Here is a 19077-nt window from a genome sequence, read left to right as displayed (position 1 = left end):
AAATATATATAAATATATATATATAACCTGTTAAAGGTACTATTTTCTGCACTTTTGAAACTTACATTCTCTTCTCACTCACATGAGATGAAAAGCCCAGTTAATCATGGCTACTGAGCTAGCGTTTACATTTGTGTATGTATTAATTGTGCATTATAAATCATATCAAGACACCTGTGAAAATGCTTGTTCAGATACATGAGAGACACAATTATTGCTGACAAACTGTTTTAATGGTCTGAAATAGGAATGAATGAATAATGACACATGCAAGTTTGCACATTCAACATGTTTGAACACTGATACAAAAAACAATCATGTTTACCATGAACGGCTTTGAGGGTGTGTAGAAAAATGGCCATAAAAGCATTCTAAACTGTGTAGTTTTAATCTTGTACAAATGCAATCGGTTGTTTCTCTTCTAAACCTTGTTAAACTTGTAACCACAATATAAAACTTCTCATGAAACGTGAGCAAGTTGAGATACAAAAACATGATCGTGTTTTGTTGACAAATTTTAATTTCACAAATGCTTTTCCTTTGGGGAAATATTATAAAAGTAAATATTTGAAATATCTTTTTATAAAAACAAAATTCTTTAAAATCAATTGGAAAATATAGGTCAATGTATCCAATAATAGCTTGCATAGCTGATAAAACATGTTAGTGCAATAATAACATGGGGCTAATCTTATATCCAATTATATACATGTAAATAATAAAGTATATTTATAATGTTGTGTACTATAAAACTAAATTAAGTCAAATTATAGAACCTGACAGCTTTAAAACTACATAACTTTCAATTTTCCAGTCAATCCAATCATCTGATAAGTGCATATATCCACTTCCAGATCAATCTCAAATATAACAACACTCTTTGGAGATCCTGTAAAAACATTGATTTGATATTGACATGTGGGCAAATGTTGAAAAGAGCCTAAATTCTATTGCTAAGTAAATGCAAATGATCACTTTCCCCTTTCAGTTTCCTTCTGCTTTCTCAAAGCAGGTCTTTTTTATCCAATCTGGCATGCCAGAGCATACAAAAGCATATAAAATAGAAAAATACTTCACAACACAGTATTTGCATCACTTTGGTTATATAATCACCTAGAACAAATTAAAAAATTATGGTTGAACAGGAAAGTGCTAATATTTTAACATAGCTAAAAAGTACGGCTGTACTGTTAATCTTAGGTGAACAAACAAATGTGTACAAATCGCTATATATTCCTTCTGAAAAAATACTGAGAGAGATGAATGAAACAAAATGAGTTACTTTAAAGGAATAGTTTGCCCACAAATGAAAATTAGTTGAATGTACTCACCCTCAGGCCATCCGAGATTGATTTTGTTTCCTCATCACAGCATAATTGGAGAAATTTAGTATTACATAACTTTCTCACTAATGGATCCTCTGCAGTGAATGGGTGCCGTCAGAATGGAGTCCAAACAGCTGATAAAAACATCACAATAATCCACACATCTTCAGTCGACCAGTCAACATCTTGTGAAGTGAAACAAAAAAATTAATCCACCATTAATGCATTTTAACTTTAAAACCATTGAAATCCATCTCCTGTTGTCCTCTCACATCAAAATCCAACAACACATTTGTTTGGGACTGTTTTCTTTATAAACAGTGCTTGATCTGTGCATATTTCTCTCCCGATTCAGACGAGACAACATTTTCACTGGAGGAAGCAATATTATGGATACATGCATTTTAGCTGGAAGCCTGAAGATAAAAACATCTAAATGGATGTTTCTTACAACCACACAGCCTTTTGCTTCACATTGATGTATTGGAGTCGCGTAGATTACTTGTGGACTATCGTGATGTTTTTATCAGACTCTCAATCTGACGGCACCCATTCACTGCAGAGGATTCATTAGTGAGAAAGTAATGCTACATTTCTCCAAATCAGTTCCCATGAAGAGGCCTGAGGGTGAGTGCATTTTCAGCAAATTTTCATTTTTGGATGAACATTAAACTCAATAAAACTCGATTCAAACTTTGAAATCCTGAATAACAGGAACTGAAACTCACGGGGCGAATGCTTTTACGCTGTTTGAATCCCAAAACTAAACTGAAATGACTTTATGTTGTATAATACTGTCCTTTATCTGCTACCTAATAATGATGTTATACTGTGTAAGGTTAGTATGTTACTAGACTCAATCATGTTTGTGATGTTTAAAGTGCCCTAAAATGACACTGCAAATGACTTCAAGAATAACAAAGACTTTAATGTCTCACATGTGAGAAGACCAGAATATCAGAGGGAAAAAATACTATACGTGGTTTGTGGAAAACAACAAAAATAAGAACTCTGAAAATATAACTGTCAGAAAAGGAAAACAGAGAGTAACTTATGGGGGGGGGCGTGACACCTTCCATCGCGGCCCATCTGTTCCACACCTCTGTTCTGTGATATTCAGTAAGGTGTAGTTCCTTCCCACTCCACCAAATACTGCACCTTGCCTTCAGGTGTGATCCTGCGAGCCAGAACCTGATACTTCTCTCCACAGGTGAGCCGCCCCGCCGCCCCAAAATAGCTGGTGATGGAAGACTTAAGGTGAGACAGTGAGGAATCGTCCTCACTGATGCTCTCAAAGGTGTGGCTGTCGATGCTGTTCTCCATCATGATGTTACTCTCCTCTCCGGGCATGCTGATGGGGCTCAGCTCACGCTCCACCATCTCTCTTTTTGTGGCCAGCACGGTGTAATTAGAGGAGGGCAACTTCCTCTTCCGACTGCCCACATTTTTCCTGTAAAGAATGTACGAAGCATAAGAACTTGCCTTCTTAATAATATTTCAAATATTCGAAAAACAAACTTATTTTCTGCTCATATAAAACAATTTGCAGAGGTGGAGATAAATTATATCTTCACAATACAATCCTGTAATCAAATCAAATCATGTTCATGGAGGAATATTTGCTCTTTAATTACTGTATATACTATGCTATCATTTTATGTTTTAAAAAAGAACACATATTGTATTTAAGGAAAGTAAAGAAAAAATAAACAACCTTTCAAAAGTTTATGGTTGGTAATTTGTTTTCTTTTTTGAAAAAACTTATTCTTTTTCAGCAGGGACACATGCAATTGACAAGACTTATCAAATATTCTTGAATTTTTTTATCATGTTTCAACAAAAATATTAAGCAGCACAACTGTTTTCAACACTGATAATAATAATAATGTTTGTTGAGCAGCTAATCAGCATATTAGAATGATTTCTGAAGGATCACGTGACACTGAAGACTGGAGTAATGGCACAGAAAATTCAGCTTTTTATTTATTTTTTAATTACATTATCAAATCTATTAAAATAGTTATTTTAAATTGTATTAATACTTCACAAATATTACTGTTTTTCCTGTATTTTATCAAATAAATGCTGCTTTTAAAGACATTTTAATATCTTGACCCCAAACCTTTGAAAGGTAAGCAAAATCCAAACCAAAGGTAAGGTTTCTAGCCATACAAACAGACTGCTTAGTATGCATTCTGTACGCTGCAAATTTGAAAATTATTATTTTATGATTTTTTGATGGTTTATTTTATATTTCGGTTAATAATGTGCACAACTCTGTGTTCTGCTTGAATAAATTTTTTAAAAAAGCAACATGTATTATTTGTTGTATTATCCAGTGAATAAATATTAACATGAAACAGATGCACTAATACTGTCTACCACAAGATGTCCCTGTATAACACTGAATTTTACTTCCTAGCCATACGCCTTCCCCTTTCACTTTCCTCTGTGGGCGTTATGGCGTTTTAAAGGTCATGCAGCAGAACTGGACTTTTAGGTATTTTTCTTCTCATGCTGCAAATCTTCTGGGGAGTTTCCAATCTGCATAAACCTCATAATGACCACACATTTCTGCCCAAGGGCATACATAACATGGGAAATCACAGCAAGATATCAAAATCCGATGCTGAGAACCTCCATTTCAGAAATCATTACAGCTTCTAAAATGGGATGTAGAGCTAAACAGTATTAGTACATGAAAGCCAAGCACGGAAAGCAGATATGTGTTTGTGAAGTGTTTGATCTAGCCCACGAGGATGCACAGTAGGGGACAGGGATCTGTCGACCCTCACTTTTCCAGTCAAGAAAATCCACGTCGTGTTTATTTTCCTCCACCCTCTTTCTCCGCCTCTTTCCAAACACCCTTAGGAACATTACAAGAATACTAATGAGCGTTCATATCCTAAAATAAATAAGACAAACTATGGGAAAGATATCAAAGAGTGAGTGGGGCCGTTTGGCAGAGTCTCCAACCAGCCAGCCATCCAACTGCATGTTCTGCGCACAGGCCTTTGCTTTGGTCGTGATTTCTCCAGGCCTAGCGCAGCAGGTAATAAAACAAAAACAAAAATACAGGACAAGTATAAGGGACTACTAACTGTATGAGTATCTGGCCTGCGGGACATGAGGCATGACTAGCAGGAAGATGATGAGCTTTTAAAGACGTGGTGACTTACAGCGGTGACTCAACTAAGAGAACAGCGTGTCCGAAACATTTCTAAATCAAAATAAAGCTTTGTGAGGGAGGCTAAAAGAAAAGTTCAAGAGACTCGAGAAGGAACAGAAGTGTACAAGAAGTTGTTCACACAGAAATAACTTCTGTCATAATTTTCCCAATAATTATCTCAAATAGATGTAAATGAGATTTTAGGGATATGGCGATGACATAAGAGTGAGAAAATAATAACTGAATTTTCATTTTTAGGTGAACTATTTAATTAAAGGATGTACTAAATGTATGTCATGCTGCCAGTCAGTTAAAGGGACACTCCACCCCAAAATGAAAATTGTGTCATTAATCACTTACCCCCATGTCGTTCCAAACTTGTAAAAGCTTTGTTCGTCTTCGGAACACAATTTAAGATATTTTGGATGAAAACCTTGTGACTGTCCCATTGACTGCATAGTAAATTGCACTGTCAAGGTTCATAAAAGTATGAAAAGCATCATCAGAATAGTCCATCTGCCATCAGTGGTTCAATCTGAATTTAATGAAGCAACGAGAATACTTTTTCTGCGCAAAGAAAACAAAAAAAACTATTTTATAAAAAAAATGGTCTCCTCTGTGTCAGCGTAGCGCCGTTTTGGAGAATATCCACTGGACGCAAGCAGAGCGTCAGTCGCGCCACACGGATGCGCTGTTTTCATTCAATTAAAAGCGTGAACAAATGTAGAAGACGTATCTGTGTGGTGTGGCTGACACAGAAGAACGTCCAGTGCATATTCTCCAAAATGGCGCTACACTGACACAGAGGAGACATTGTTGAATAAAATATTTTTTTTGTTTTCTGAACAAACGAAGCTTTTACGGGTTTGGAACGACATGGGGGTAAGTGATTAATGACAATTTAATTTTGGGGTGGAGTATCCCTTTAATATTCTTAGAAATGTAAACAATGCTAAACAAGCAAAAAAAATAATTTTAAATATTACATTCTGTTTTTAAACTCTGGTTGTGACTAGCTAAAAAATATTTTTAATTATTGTTATATTTTTTTGCATTGATGAGATCGAATCAGTTTCACATATTTTATCATATTAATTGCAGAATTCCGAATTTGACCCATAATCAGAAAATGTGGAAATTATTTTCAGATCACATCCGTGTCTGCCAGAAATGTCCGCATGATCAAAATCATGTTGAATTCATGCATAATATTTCTGCTTTTCAGCATTCTTGAACTTTTAAAATAATATCCATGGCTTTTTCCAGTCAGTAATTTTTTTTCTGCACTCAAAAGTAATGTAATATTTTTGAACATGAACATTAATATAAAAAAATATACATTCACTATAGATATGCATATAAAATACAATGTTTTTAAGATTTTATATTTTAATCCTAAATGATGATTTTTTATTTATTTTTTTTTTTTTAAGATTTTTAATTATGTATTTTTATAAACCAGTCAGTGAGAATACTTTTACTCACCAATAACACAAAAAATACATTTAACAGCCAATATTAAGCAGAAACATTGATAATAAGAAATATTTCTTGAACAAATCAGTTAGAACGATATCTGTATCTTAAAGACACTGAAGACTGAAGTAATGATTGCTAAAAATTCAGCACATGAATGAACTACATTTAATCCTTAATATTATTTAATAATATTACTTTTTACTGTATTTGTAATTAAATAAATGCAACCTTGGTAAGCATAAGTGACTTTTTTCAATAACATAAGAACATCTTACAGACCCTAAATTTTGGAATGTAAATTTACTTATTATATAAGTAAATTTCTTGCTATCTCCGCAAGGTTTTTCATGATCAAGTGAACCCTAGACATCACAGACTTCCATTTTAAGCGAATACTATAAACTAGTGCTGTCAAATGATTAGTCGCGATTAATCGCATCCAAAATAAAAGTGTTTGTTTACATAATATGTGTACTGTGTATATTTATTATGAATATTTAAATACACAGACATACAATATATATTATGAAAATATTTCCTTGTATATACATTTATATTTTATATTACATACAAATATATTTAATATATAAACAATATATTTTTCTTAAATATTTATATGCATGTGTTTGTATTTATATATGTGACCCTGGACCACAAAACCAGTCTTAAGTGTAAATTTTTTGAAATTGAAATGTATACATCATCTGAAAGCTGAATAAATAAGCTTCCATTGATGTATGGTTTGTTAGGATCGGACAATATTTGGCCGAGATACAACTATTTGAAAATCTGGAATCTGAGGGGGCAAAAATCTAAATATTGAGAACATCACCTTTAAAGTTGTCCAAATGAAGTTCTTAGCAATGCATATTACTAATCAAAAATGAAGTTTTGATATATTTACGGTAAGAAATTTACAAAATATCTTCATGGAACATGATCTTTACTTAATATCCTAATAATTTTTGGATTAAAAGAATAATTAATAATTTTGACCCATACAATGTATTTTTGGCTATTGCTACAAATATACCCCAGCGATTTAGGACTGGTTTTGTGGTCCAGGGTCACATATACATAATAAATGCACACAGCACACACACATATATTATGTAAACTGTAACTTTTATTTTGGATGCGATTAATTACGATTAATCGTTTGACAGCACTACTATAAACATGCTTCCTGTTCACGGTTTGTGAAAACTGCATAACCCAAACAAATCTGTGATAATCGATAACACACCACAGTAGCGCTAGAAAGTACGTGGAATATTCATTTAAGAATCTGACTTTCAGCACAAAAGCAAACCCAGATACGTGACCACAACAGCTGACAGACTGACATCCAAATTCATAACTGACTGATGGCATCCTCTGCTCTAACATGGTTTCACTGCCGTTTTCAGACTCCATCTTTAAAATAAACAGGAGCAAACAAGTGGCCATGACCATAAATAATCCATAATCTGACAGCATATTTCTCTGCGAGCTGTCGGAGGCAGTTTACACACAACATCAGGTGGTGATGGACGCCTGTTATTCCTTTTTAACTCGTGGGCAGCAGAGTGCAACCCCAGCAGGGGAGGTGAGAATCTACAGTGACAGTCGCGCTGCCAAATTGTCCCACTACAGCAATATTGATTACGCTGCAGCGTAGCCGTGAAGAGGACACTTGTGAAAGAGCAAGATGAAAAGCATAGAAGATACAGACCTGGAATTCCAGCAAACCCGCCACGGTCAAATTGACAATTGCTGGAGCTCATGTATATTAAAAAGCAAAGCAGCTAGAGGCACCCTGGTGGCCAGATGGTTTAGTTGCAATCATTGATGTCACCACTTCAAATGTCATGACAAATTAGCTCCTAGAATCCCTCAGGCTTGCATCAAAAAGCAACCGCAAACCCACTTAAATTGTAGTTCAGGATTAGGTTCCAGTGGGTCACCGGTTAAAGATGCAATGGGTTGACTTCATAAGGCAGATGCGTGACTTTGACTTCACTTATTTAAAACATGCTGTTGCAAGGATCTACAAGAGTACGAGTGATTCGCAACGACCTGTGAAGAATTACATCACACCAGCATTTTGTGCTGCTGCTGAATCTACAGCCCTGTGGCTAAATAAGCTCATATTTAGCTGTGGTGAGATTGAAGAATTTCAATCTTTTTTTTTTTATTATTAATTTTTTTTAACCCAATACATTAATGCATTAAATTCCTTTTTAAAGAAAAAAAAACTGAAGAAATGCTAACACTGAACTGCAAATCTGTCATAATTATAATTTGATATGATACTTGCAAGTACGATGTCAGACACTGTAATATGCTCTGGTCCGCTCCCTGCTTACCGGGGTGATGAGATACATAGCAGACTGTCATCACTCAATGGCTGGATGTCTAAGTGGTGCCCGCAGAATAACATAGGTTTCATAGACAATTGGAAGAATTTTTGGGGCAGACCTAACCTGTTGAAAAGAGATGGTCTTCATCCCTCCTAGGGTGGTGCTGCACTTCTCTTTAGAAATATGGCACATAGTCTTAGAGTTTGTACTCGACTAACTGGGGCCCAGGTCAGGAAGCAGACAGACTGGCTAAACCGACTGTCTGCTAGCCACCTCACGTCACAGAAGTCACTTAATTCTCAGCACATAGAGACTCTTTCACCTAGATATCACACTATAGAGACTGTGTCTGTTCCCCGAACTAGAAAATACAGAAAACATCCAAACCAAAGTAAGAGTAACAATTTAATTGACGTTCAACAAATAAAAAACAGATATAATACAGGTAAACAAATGATAAAGCTTGGCTTATTGAATATTAGATCCCTTTCTACAAAAGCACTTTTTGTAAATGATATGATCACTGACCATAAACTAGATGTGCTTTGTTTGACAGAAACCTGGCTAAAACCAGATGACTACATTACTTGAAACGAGTCTACCCCCCAAGATTACAGTTACAAACATGAACTGCATCCAAAAGGTAAAGGGGGAGGTGTTGCAATTAAAAAAAATATATACAATTTATAGCAATATTTTCAGTATTTCTCAGAGGTCGGGTTTCAAGTATAATTCGTTAGAAGTAATGGTGCTTCATATAACGTTATCCAAAGAAACAAGTGTTAATGATAAATCCCCTGCAATGTTTGTACTGGCTACTGTATACAGGCCACCAGGGCACCATACAGATTTTATTAAAGAATTTGCTGATTTTCTATATGAGGTTGTGCTGGCTGCAGATAAAGTCCTAATTGCTGGTGATTTTAATATCCATGTTGATAATGAAAGAGATTAGTTGGGATCAGCATTTATAGATATTCTAAACTCCATTGGTGTTAAACAACACGTTTCAGGAACTACTCATTGTCGAAATCATACTCTAGATTTAATACTGTCATATGGAATTGATGTCAGTGGCGTTGAAATATTGCAGCAGAGCGATGATATCTCAGATCATTATCTAGTTTCATGTATATTCCATATAGCTAAAGCTGTAAAGCCAACTCCTTGTTACAAATGTGGTAGAACCATCACTTCAAAGACTACTTTATAAATAACCTTCCTGACTTATCTCAATTCCTCAGCATATCCAATGGCTCAGAACAACTTGATGATGTAACAGAAACTACTGACTCTCACTTTTCTAGCACTTTAGATACGGTTGCTCCTTTACGCTTAAGGAAGATTAAGGAAAAGAGTCCAACACTGTAGTATAATGAGGTCACTCGGGCCCTAAAGAGAGCAGCCCGGAAAATGGAGCGCAGCTGGAGAAAAACTAAATTAGAGGTATTTCGTATTGCTTGGCGGGAAAGTACCCTATCCTACAGAAAAGCATTAAAAACTGCTAGATCCCCTTACTTTACATCTCTTTTAGAAAAAAACAAACACAACCCCAAGTATTTATTTAATACAGTGGCTAAATTAACAAAAAATATAACATCAGCAAGTGCAGACATTAGCCAGCAGCACAGTAGTAATGACTTTATGAACTACTTTACTTCCAAGATCGAAACTATTAGAGATAAAATTGTAACCATGCAGCTGTCAGCCACAGTATCACATCAGATAGTGCACTATAGATCCCCTGAGAAACAATTCCACTATTGCAAATGAAGAATTGTATGAACTAGTTAAATAATCTAAACCAACAACCTGTATTTTAGACCCTGTTCCATCTAAGCTCCTAAAAGAGGTGCTTCCAGAAGTAATATATCCTCTTCTGAATATCATTTACTCATCATTGTCATTAGGATATGTCCCAAAAACCTTCAAACTGATTGTTATTAAGCCTCTCATTAAAAAACCACAACTTGACCCCAAAGAATTAATTAATTACAGACTGATCTCGAATCTCCCTTTTCTGTCAAAGATATTAGAAAAGGTAGTATCATCACAACTGTGTTCCTTCTTAGAGAAAAATTATATATGTGAGGATTTCCAGTCAGGTTTTAGACCATATCATAGTACTGAGACTGCTCTCATTAGAGTAGGGCTGTGCAATTAATAGAAATTCAGTTTCGATTTCGGCCTCCAACGATTATGAAAATACAGTAATCGAGATAAAATGATTATTTCCAGCGGTGCCCTTTTGTTCCTCCATAAAAGGCCAATTTTACGTGCATATCAGTAAAATCATGTAACGAGACTTTTGCAAAATGGGACGTGCTTGATTTAAGTTGATTCGATTTATTTCTGTTTTTAAAAGCGTGACAGAGAACATGCGCTTCCTCAGGACGATTACTGTGTATGCGCTCAGAGACAGAACATAACACGGACATGTAAAGTCATCTTTTAGCGCCTAAACGGACAAATACTCGCAAAAATGTGTCAAAATGCAGCGCTTAGTGATTATTCATGTAAACCCTCGTCTGTTATGTAATAAAGGAATGTAAAGAGTTGAGAATGAAAATACTTGTGTAACAGTAAATTGGATCTGTGCGGCTCTTAAAGTGACAGCGGGCTATATTCCTGCTGCCGACTGTGTGCTTTATATTAATAATCAAACAACAAAAGACAAATTCAAAATCACTCACCGCTCTTAACTACTTTTGTAGCTTTAATAAGAAACAAAGGAAGTTTAATTCTTACAGTGAAGACTATGCTGTTTTATTTTACATTAGGTTATTCAATTTCTCTAGTAGGCTGTTAACTGAATAGCTACTTTAGACTTGCATTCAAAAAAAAATTAAAGCACAGTTTGTTTGTTTTTTTATTCTATTGTATTCCTTTGCTTTTTTTATTACTGGCAGTTTAATTATTTTCAATAATTTTGAGGACCTTTTTTGTTGTTGTTATTAACTAATGCTAAATGACAAAAGTAAAAAGTAAAGAGTGTAAAGACCATCAACTCTACCGTGCGACTCCACCGGGCAGGGACACAGGCAAGGGATAGAAGTATCGCTTTTTATTTTAGTTTTTTATGTTTATTATTGAAATGTTGTTATATGCATGTGTCAATTTTATTTTATTTATTTATTTTCTTAAATATGTGGGTATATAGTATTTATAGAGTTGTAACTTTTAGTTTCAGTTACTTTTTCTTATTTGTAAGTCGCTTTGGACAAAAGCGTCTGCTAAATGACAAAAGTAAAAAGTAAAGTAAGTAATATTAGTTACTCTGGTATTCTACTGTGGTATTGAGAATTGTGACATTTTGCTGGTCTCTAAAATGTAGATGTTATAGCAACCTTATTTACAGAAAATATATTTTTGATATCACTATCTTTAAATAAATCTTTCATATAAAGTTTTGGTCATATGGCCCACTAATAATCGTTTTAAATAATTGTGATTACAATATTGACCAAAATAATCGTTATTATGATTTTTGTCATAATCGAGCAGCCCTAAATTAGAGTTACAAACGACCTGCTTTTATCATCTGATCGTGGTTGTATCTCTCTATTAGTGCTACTGGATCTTAGCGCCACGTTTGACACTATCGACCACAACATTCTTTTAAATAGACTAGAAAATTATGTTGGCATTAGAGGAAGTGCACTGGCATGGTCCAAATCGTACTTATCTGACCGCCATCAATTTGTGGCAGTAAATGAAGAGGTATCATACCAATCACAAGTGCAGTATGGAGTACCTCAAGGTTCAGTACTTGGCCCCTTACATGTTACCCTTGGGAGATATCATTAGGAAACATGGTGTTAGCTTTCACTGTTATGCTGATGATACCCAGCTCTATATTTCTTCGCGACCTGATGAAACTTGCCAATTTGCAAAACTAACGGAATGTATATTTGATATCAAAAACTGGATGACTAGCAATTTCCTAAAATAGAGGTGGAAGTCTTTTAGCACCTTTTAGCACTCTGATTTGATTCTATTTAGATTCAAAAAGTCACAATCTGATTCCCAAACACTTCTCAATGCATCCTGTAAGGGTGTAAATCACTCTGTAAAGATTCGCTGTGCTAATATACATCTTTTCTGACCGAACGTGGTAATTATAATCTAGTCTGTGCCACGGGGAGTTGACAAATATAGAATAGGATGAATGTTCCTTTAGCAAATACATAAGTGTTGTTTCCTTAGTCTGCAGAACTGAAGAAAATGAACTGTACCTGAAGTCATAGGAAACGCTGGTGGTGGCGGAACCAGAAGTACTGGCTGCATCGGTGGAGTCCTGGTCCATACTGAACGTCTGTCCTGAACTGGTGCTAAGAATTAAGGAAGAGAAATTGATAAAAAGAGACAACGATGAAGAAAGAAACACAAGCGAAAGTCAAACACCTACAGTCAACATGAAACTTCTTCCCATTTAACTTCTTACTCATATTAAAATCAGAATCAGAATCAGAATGAGCTTTATTATTTACAAGGAATTTGTTGTAGTGACAGAAGCTCCACAATGCAACAGAAAGACAGCAACAGGACACCGATAATAAAAGAATAATATACAAATTACCAAATAGGCAAATGTACAAAGCAGCAAAAACACAATATATAATATAGACAACTATGTATGTACAGGTCAAGTATGTGCAAATTAGAAATGAGAAATAAAAATAAAATAAGTGAGTGTGGTGAATGGATAATGTATTATAGTTGTGTGTTCCACATTTATTGTTGAGTGTTCATGAGATGGATTGCCTGAGGGAAGAAACTGTTCCTGTGTCTGGTCGTTCTGGTGCTCAGAGCTCTGTAGCGCAGTATTAATTTTGGCAGGCATTTTTTATTTAGTCTTAGTCTTTATCTTGAGACGAAAATGCTTAATAGTCTTAGTCACATTTTAGTCATTTGATTCTATCATAGTTTTAGTCTAGTTTTAGTCGACGAAAAGTCATTGCATTTTTGTCAACTTTTAGTCATTACTTTTAGTCAAACTGCAGTTACCAACATTTATTTTGGTAGCTATTTTATATGTAGTATTCTAACAAAAATAGTCATCAATACTTCTCTCTTTAGACCAAAACAATTAAGCTTAGTTATGAGAAATTTGAATCAAGGATTGAATTTGGAAAAACTGGAATAAATTTTTATTTTTTGGTAGAAATATAAATTAAACTCATTTTTCAGATACAGTAGGTTTACTTAACAAGTATACATTTATTTAACATCTTTTGTTGGTTAACATTTATGACAGATAATTAGGAATGCTGTCCATTTAAGACGGAAGGTAGTAATAGCCTGACATACATTCAGTTTTCACCCACCTGTTTAAGCTCACTTAAACCATAACGGACTGTATTTCCGTGAGATACTCTACATGAGAGACATTTGGACTGCTGTGTGTGTATTTGAGCACTGAGAACTGATCGCGCGCTGTATGAGAACTGAAGAAGTGGAGCGTGTGCGAGAGAGAGCACTTCTATCAGCGCTTTTCCGCCTATCGCACCTTCACTAACTTTAAGTTAATCGACAATGAATTGTGACTCCCGGGAAAAACGGGACGTCTGGTCACCCACTCCCTAACCCTTCAGGTGCTGAGGCCATTGTTTCAGATCGCTAGTTCACGTTTTGGTAGGCTATCCGTCCACTGCGGCTGCCATACTGAGACTAGATAAGCAAACGCACCTTATCCAATGACAGAGAAGCACATTTTGAAAGACAAGACAGTTAACTTAGCCTATAGGATGTATTTTGAATGTCCGGTAGTCCTCAAATAACATTTTAGTCCCGTCTCGTCTTGTTAACGAAGACGCGCATAAATTTCGTCATAGTTTTTATAATCAGATATTAGTTTTAGCTCGTCAACGTCTCGTCTTAGTCACAGAAAAAAGGTTCGTCGACGAATATTTTTCGTCTTCGTCAACGAAATTAACACTGCTGTAGCGTCGACCAGACGGTAACAGTTCAAAGAGGGAGTGTGCTGGGTGTGAGGGGTCCAGAGTGATTTTACCAGCCCTTTTGCTCACTCTGGATGAGTACAGTTCTTGGAGAGTGGGGAGGGTTGTACCAATGATTCGCTCAGCAGTCCGGACTACCCTCCATAGTCTTCTTAGGTCAAATTTGGTAGCTGAGCTGAACCAGACAGTTATTGAGGTGCAGAGGATGGATTCAATGATGGCGGAGTAGAACTGTTTCAGCAGCTCCTGTGGCAGGTTGAACTTCCTCAGCTGGCGAAGAAAGTACAACCTCTGCTGGGCCTTTCTGACAATGGAGTCTATGCGAATCTGAATGACTACTGCAGTCACAGTACTGTTCATGATGGTGAGTGGGGGAGAGCAGGGGGGTTTCTCCTGAAGTCAACAATCAGCTCCACAGTTTTGAGCGTATTAAGCTCCAGGTTGTTAAGACTGCACCATACAGCCAGCTCCTTAACCTCCTGTCTGTAAGCAGACTCGTCACCGTCCTGGATGAGGCCGATCAGTGTGGTGTCGTCTGCAAACTTCAGGAGCTTGACAGAGGGGTCTTTAGATGTGCAGTCGTTGGTGTAGAGGGAGAAGAGCAGTGGGGAGAGTACGCAGCCCTGAGGAGCTCCAGTGCTGATGGTTCGAGTGCTGGATGTGAATTTACCAAGCTTTACTAACTGCTGTCGGTCTTTCAGGAAGCTGTTGATCCACTGACAGACAGAGGTGGGGACGGAGAGCTAGGTTAGTTTATTCTGAAGGGTGTCTGGGATGGTGGTGTTAAAAGCGGAGCTGAAGTCCACAAACAGGATCCTCACATAAGTCCCTGGTCTGTCCAGATGCTGCAGGATGAAGTGCAGTCCCATGTTGACTGCATCATCCACAGACCTGTTTGCTTTGTAGGCAAACTACAGGGGGTCCAGTGAGGGTCCAGTGATGTCCTTCAGATAAGCCAAAACCAATCTTTCAAACGATTTCATGGCTACAGACGTTATAGCCACAGGTCTGTAGTCATTAAGTCCAGTAATTTGGGGTTTCTTTGGGACGGGGGTTGATGGTGGAGCGTTTGAAGCATGAGGGGACTTCACACAGCTCCAGTGATCTGTTGAAGGTCTGTGTGAAGATGGGGGCCAGCTGATCAGCACAGATTTTTAGGCAGGCTGGTGACACACCATCTGGGCCTGGTGCTTTCCTTCTTTTGTTCTTCCTGAAGACCTGGCACACATCTTCTTCGCTGATTTGAATTGTAGGTGTGGGGGAGAGGAGGGTTGCTGGAGGTGTTAATGGTTGTGTGGAGAGGTGTTCAGTGCGGGTGTGGGGTGATTTTTCAAAACGACAATAAAACTCGTTCAGGTCGTCTGCCAGGTGTTGATTCTCCACAGTACTGGGGGATGGTGTCTTGTAACTGGTGGTATCCTTCATTCCTCTCCACACTGAAGCAGGATCACTGGAAGAAAAATTTTTCCTGAGCTTATCTGAATAATTCCTCTTTGCCACTCTGATCTCCTTTTCCAGTGTGTATTTGGCCTGTTTGTACAAGACTGTATCCCCTTTTCTGTAAGCATCTTCTTTGGCCTAAGGGAGCTGTCTGAGTTTTGCAGTGAACCGTGGTTTGTCATTGTTGTAGATTAGATGAGTCCTGTTATGAATGCACATATCCTCACAGAAACTGAGATATGATGTTACAGTCTCTGTGAGCTCGTCCAGATCGGTGGCAGCGGCTTCAAAAACAGTCCAATCAGTGAGAGAGAAACAGGCTTGTAAGTCCTGCTCCGTTTCATTAGTCCATCTTTTAACAGATCTTAATACAGGCTTTGCAGACTTAAGTTTCTGCCTGTAGGACGGTATAAGATGAACCAAACAGTGATCAGAGAGTCCTAAAGCTGCTCGTGGAACAGAGTGATATGCGTCCTTTATTGTTGTGTAACAGTGATCCTGTTACACAACAATAAAGGATGCATACTTCCAAATTGTGGCATGTTTTAGTGTAAAAACAGAATATCAAGTGACGAAAAAGGTGGAGCTTGATTTTATCTATCAGGAACTGATTGAAACCAGTGTTGTTATGGCTGGCTAAAACTATTAAAAATAATTTTCATTAATTAAAAAAAAAAAAAATTGATGAAGCTTATAAAATGAAATTAAAAATTAGATAAATATTCAATAAAAGCGTAAATTAGATAAAAGTTAAATTAGAGGAAATTTATATACGTTGCCCTGGCACGTAACTGAAATACAAAAAGTTTAAGATTAATTATTAAAATTATTCATAATTAAAGCCAAATAGAAATATATATTAAAAAGAAATCAAGTAAAAATGACAAAAATCACAAAGAAATACTAAAAAAAAAAAAAAAAAAAAACCCTGAAAATATAAAAATAAGATCATTCAAAATAATAATAAATACTATAATAGTATAAAAATAATTCTAAAATAACACTGATTTAAACTTCGGCTCGGATTTCTTTTTGTTAATTTAATAGCAAATTTTCGAACAAAACAGTAATTGAGGAAAAAGAAAGTCGTTTCAATTGGACTTCATGTTACTAATCTTATCTTTCTTATTAAATTTAATCTCAGCCATACTCAAGAGGCCAAAACAAAGGGCTACAAAAGAATACAGTTGATCTGACCTGCTGCTTGCTATTCAACACATTATACGGCGCTGGGATTGTGACTACAACAGAGTTTATCAGGACTAGCATTCATAGGATGGCAGTCATTAACTACAGTTCACGGCTTTGTGATGAAACCCAACGTGCCCTTTTTATTATGGCCGAAACCAACTCCAGATTTCTCTTTTATACTCCTCAACAATCCCTCTCAGACAGCCGCTTTCGCCTCTGAAAGCTTTGTCTGCCCCAATAGTGTTTCCAATTCTCTCATTATTCAGGCCTGTTTGAGAGATGATAACCTTTACAGAAAAGTATAATTAAATCGCTTCACCCGCCGTGTTGATAAAAAAAGATATATTTTCTGCGGGGTGGGGTTGTGATTGGAGAAACAGTGAGAGACCTTTCCGATATTTCAAAGGGAAATGGATGCAAATGAGCATGATTGTTCGAAAGCCAAAAAATAGATGCTTAAGCATTCAAATCAAAGGTAATGAAAAAAGGTTAAGCGTGCCGTCTGTTGCCGTGAGAGAGACTCATGAAGGTAGACTGAATTTGATTGAGACCTCATTATGTAAATTGATGGAAAGGCAGTTTTAGCACAGGTGAGGCAACTTTATCAAAAAATGAAAGGGCAGACGTATCAAATGAGCCATCAAAACCGAAGCATGGGGATTTCTGTATTATGCACTTAATTGTTACAACGTGCCTCAGGGTCCCAATGGATTATGAAGTCACTAAGAGGACAAGGGTGAATAATGAACAAGTGCCAAACATACATTGATTATGCAATATTATGGCTTAATTATGGATTTTCCGCACTAAAATTAAAATGCAAAACACTTGAAAAACATGGATGACATTAATGATGAACTCACATCTATCTCACTGTGGTGGTTTCATTCACATTAGGGATGGGAGGTGATAAATGGTTTTATATAATGTTCCTTTTAAAAACTAACCAAAATTGTAAAATGTGTGAAAATCTTTTAGAGCTCATGATTTGTTTAAAAAAAAAAAAACATACATTAAAGAATAAATCAATATATATAATTTTTTTTAATTTACAAGTGTCATGTTTGTGATTTTTTTTCATGTAAGCTATAGCTTCTGACCATTAAATCAAAACACACTCATTATTTTATGACATCGGTCTAAATGTTATTTGTGTAGGCTATTTTTCTTTTAATTTAATTAGAAGTAGGCCAATAGCGCCCCCTACAGATTAAAACTCCTTACCTAACAGGCATTAGGACCCGGGGAAGGCTGTCACTGCTGCTGCTGTATGTGCTATTACTGTTTACTCTATCACACACCGAATGCATTATTCTGTACATGTTTCACAGATGAAATGCAGCGATCCAAAACAGTTAATCTAATCGTCATTCAGACAAAACTTAGCTTCAAGAATAAGCCACACTGTTGACGTGATCTAATCACTACCACACCCTGAGCACATGTGAGTTAATGTCTTATCGGCAAGACATATCGGCATAATTTTTCATATCAGGCCGATGCCGATATTTACATTTAAAGACATTCTCAGCCAATTCCGATATCAGTCCGATAATATCGTGCATCACTAATAATAATACTATATTATTATAATACAATAGAATAGAATAATTAATATTATTATTTGCAGTATCAATAATATTTTGTGAATAATGTAGACTGAAACACTATATCACAACTAAAAAGTTATTCACTCTATACATCTAAATAAAATTACATTTAGTCATTTAGCAGACAAAAGAGATTTACAAATGAAGAAAAAATGAAATAATATAAAATTCTTAAATGATCAAATGTAAAATAGACAATGTGTATTTTAGATAAATATACATAAATGTATATCTAGATAAAACAGACAATGTCTTAAAATAAAATAAAAAAAAGTCACCTCTTTAAACTCTGCAGCTCGTCCAGCGTGAAGTCGAATATGTTGGCCATGTGATGATTGGTGCCCCAGGTAGAGGTGAGGTCATTCTGCAATGATGGCAAAAAGCATGAAATACAATGTTAAATTCATTACAGTGCATCGTCTGATTGTCATTCGGATGATGACGATAATCACAGCTTTGATTATGCCGATCAGAGCCGTCATGGTTGTTACAGTCACTCTAATGCCGCCTTTGAAGTTGCTCATGGCATTATTAGCCGTGCTGCCTGGAGTGTCAAGGATG

The 19077-nt window shown here is 36.1% G+C and overlaps 1 protein-coding gene across 2 annotated transcripts in view; it reads right to left on the bottom strand.

The window, feature by feature from the left end:
• Positions 1–215: 215 nt before the first annotated feature.
• The window catches only part of LOC306849336 (PHD finger protein 19-like), a 39252-nt gene continuing 20390 nt past the window's right edge, over positions 216–19077 (bottom strand). For both annotated transcript variants that reach the window (XM_079384286.1, XM_079384285.1), the window contains 3 exons: positions 18795–18880; positions 12551–12646; positions 216–2775 (listed from right to left, as the gene is read on the bottom strand). In XM_079384286.1, coding sequence (XP_079240412.1) covers positions 2442–2775; positions 12551–12646; positions 18795–18880 — 516 coding nt within the window. In that variant the 3' untranslated portion in view covers positions 216–2441. The remainder of the gene's footprint in view (positions 2776–12550; positions 12647–18794; positions 18881–19077) is intronic.

Source organism: Barbus barbus (assembly GCF_936440315.1).
Source record: "Barbus barbus genome assembly, chromosome: 29".
Taxonomy (NCBI): Eukaryota; Metazoa; Chordata; class Actinopteri; order Cypriniformes; family Cyprinidae; genus Barbus; species Barbus barbus.
Note: the sequence above shows the minus strand (reverse complement) of the source record. Positions and strands in the feature narration are given on the sequence as shown.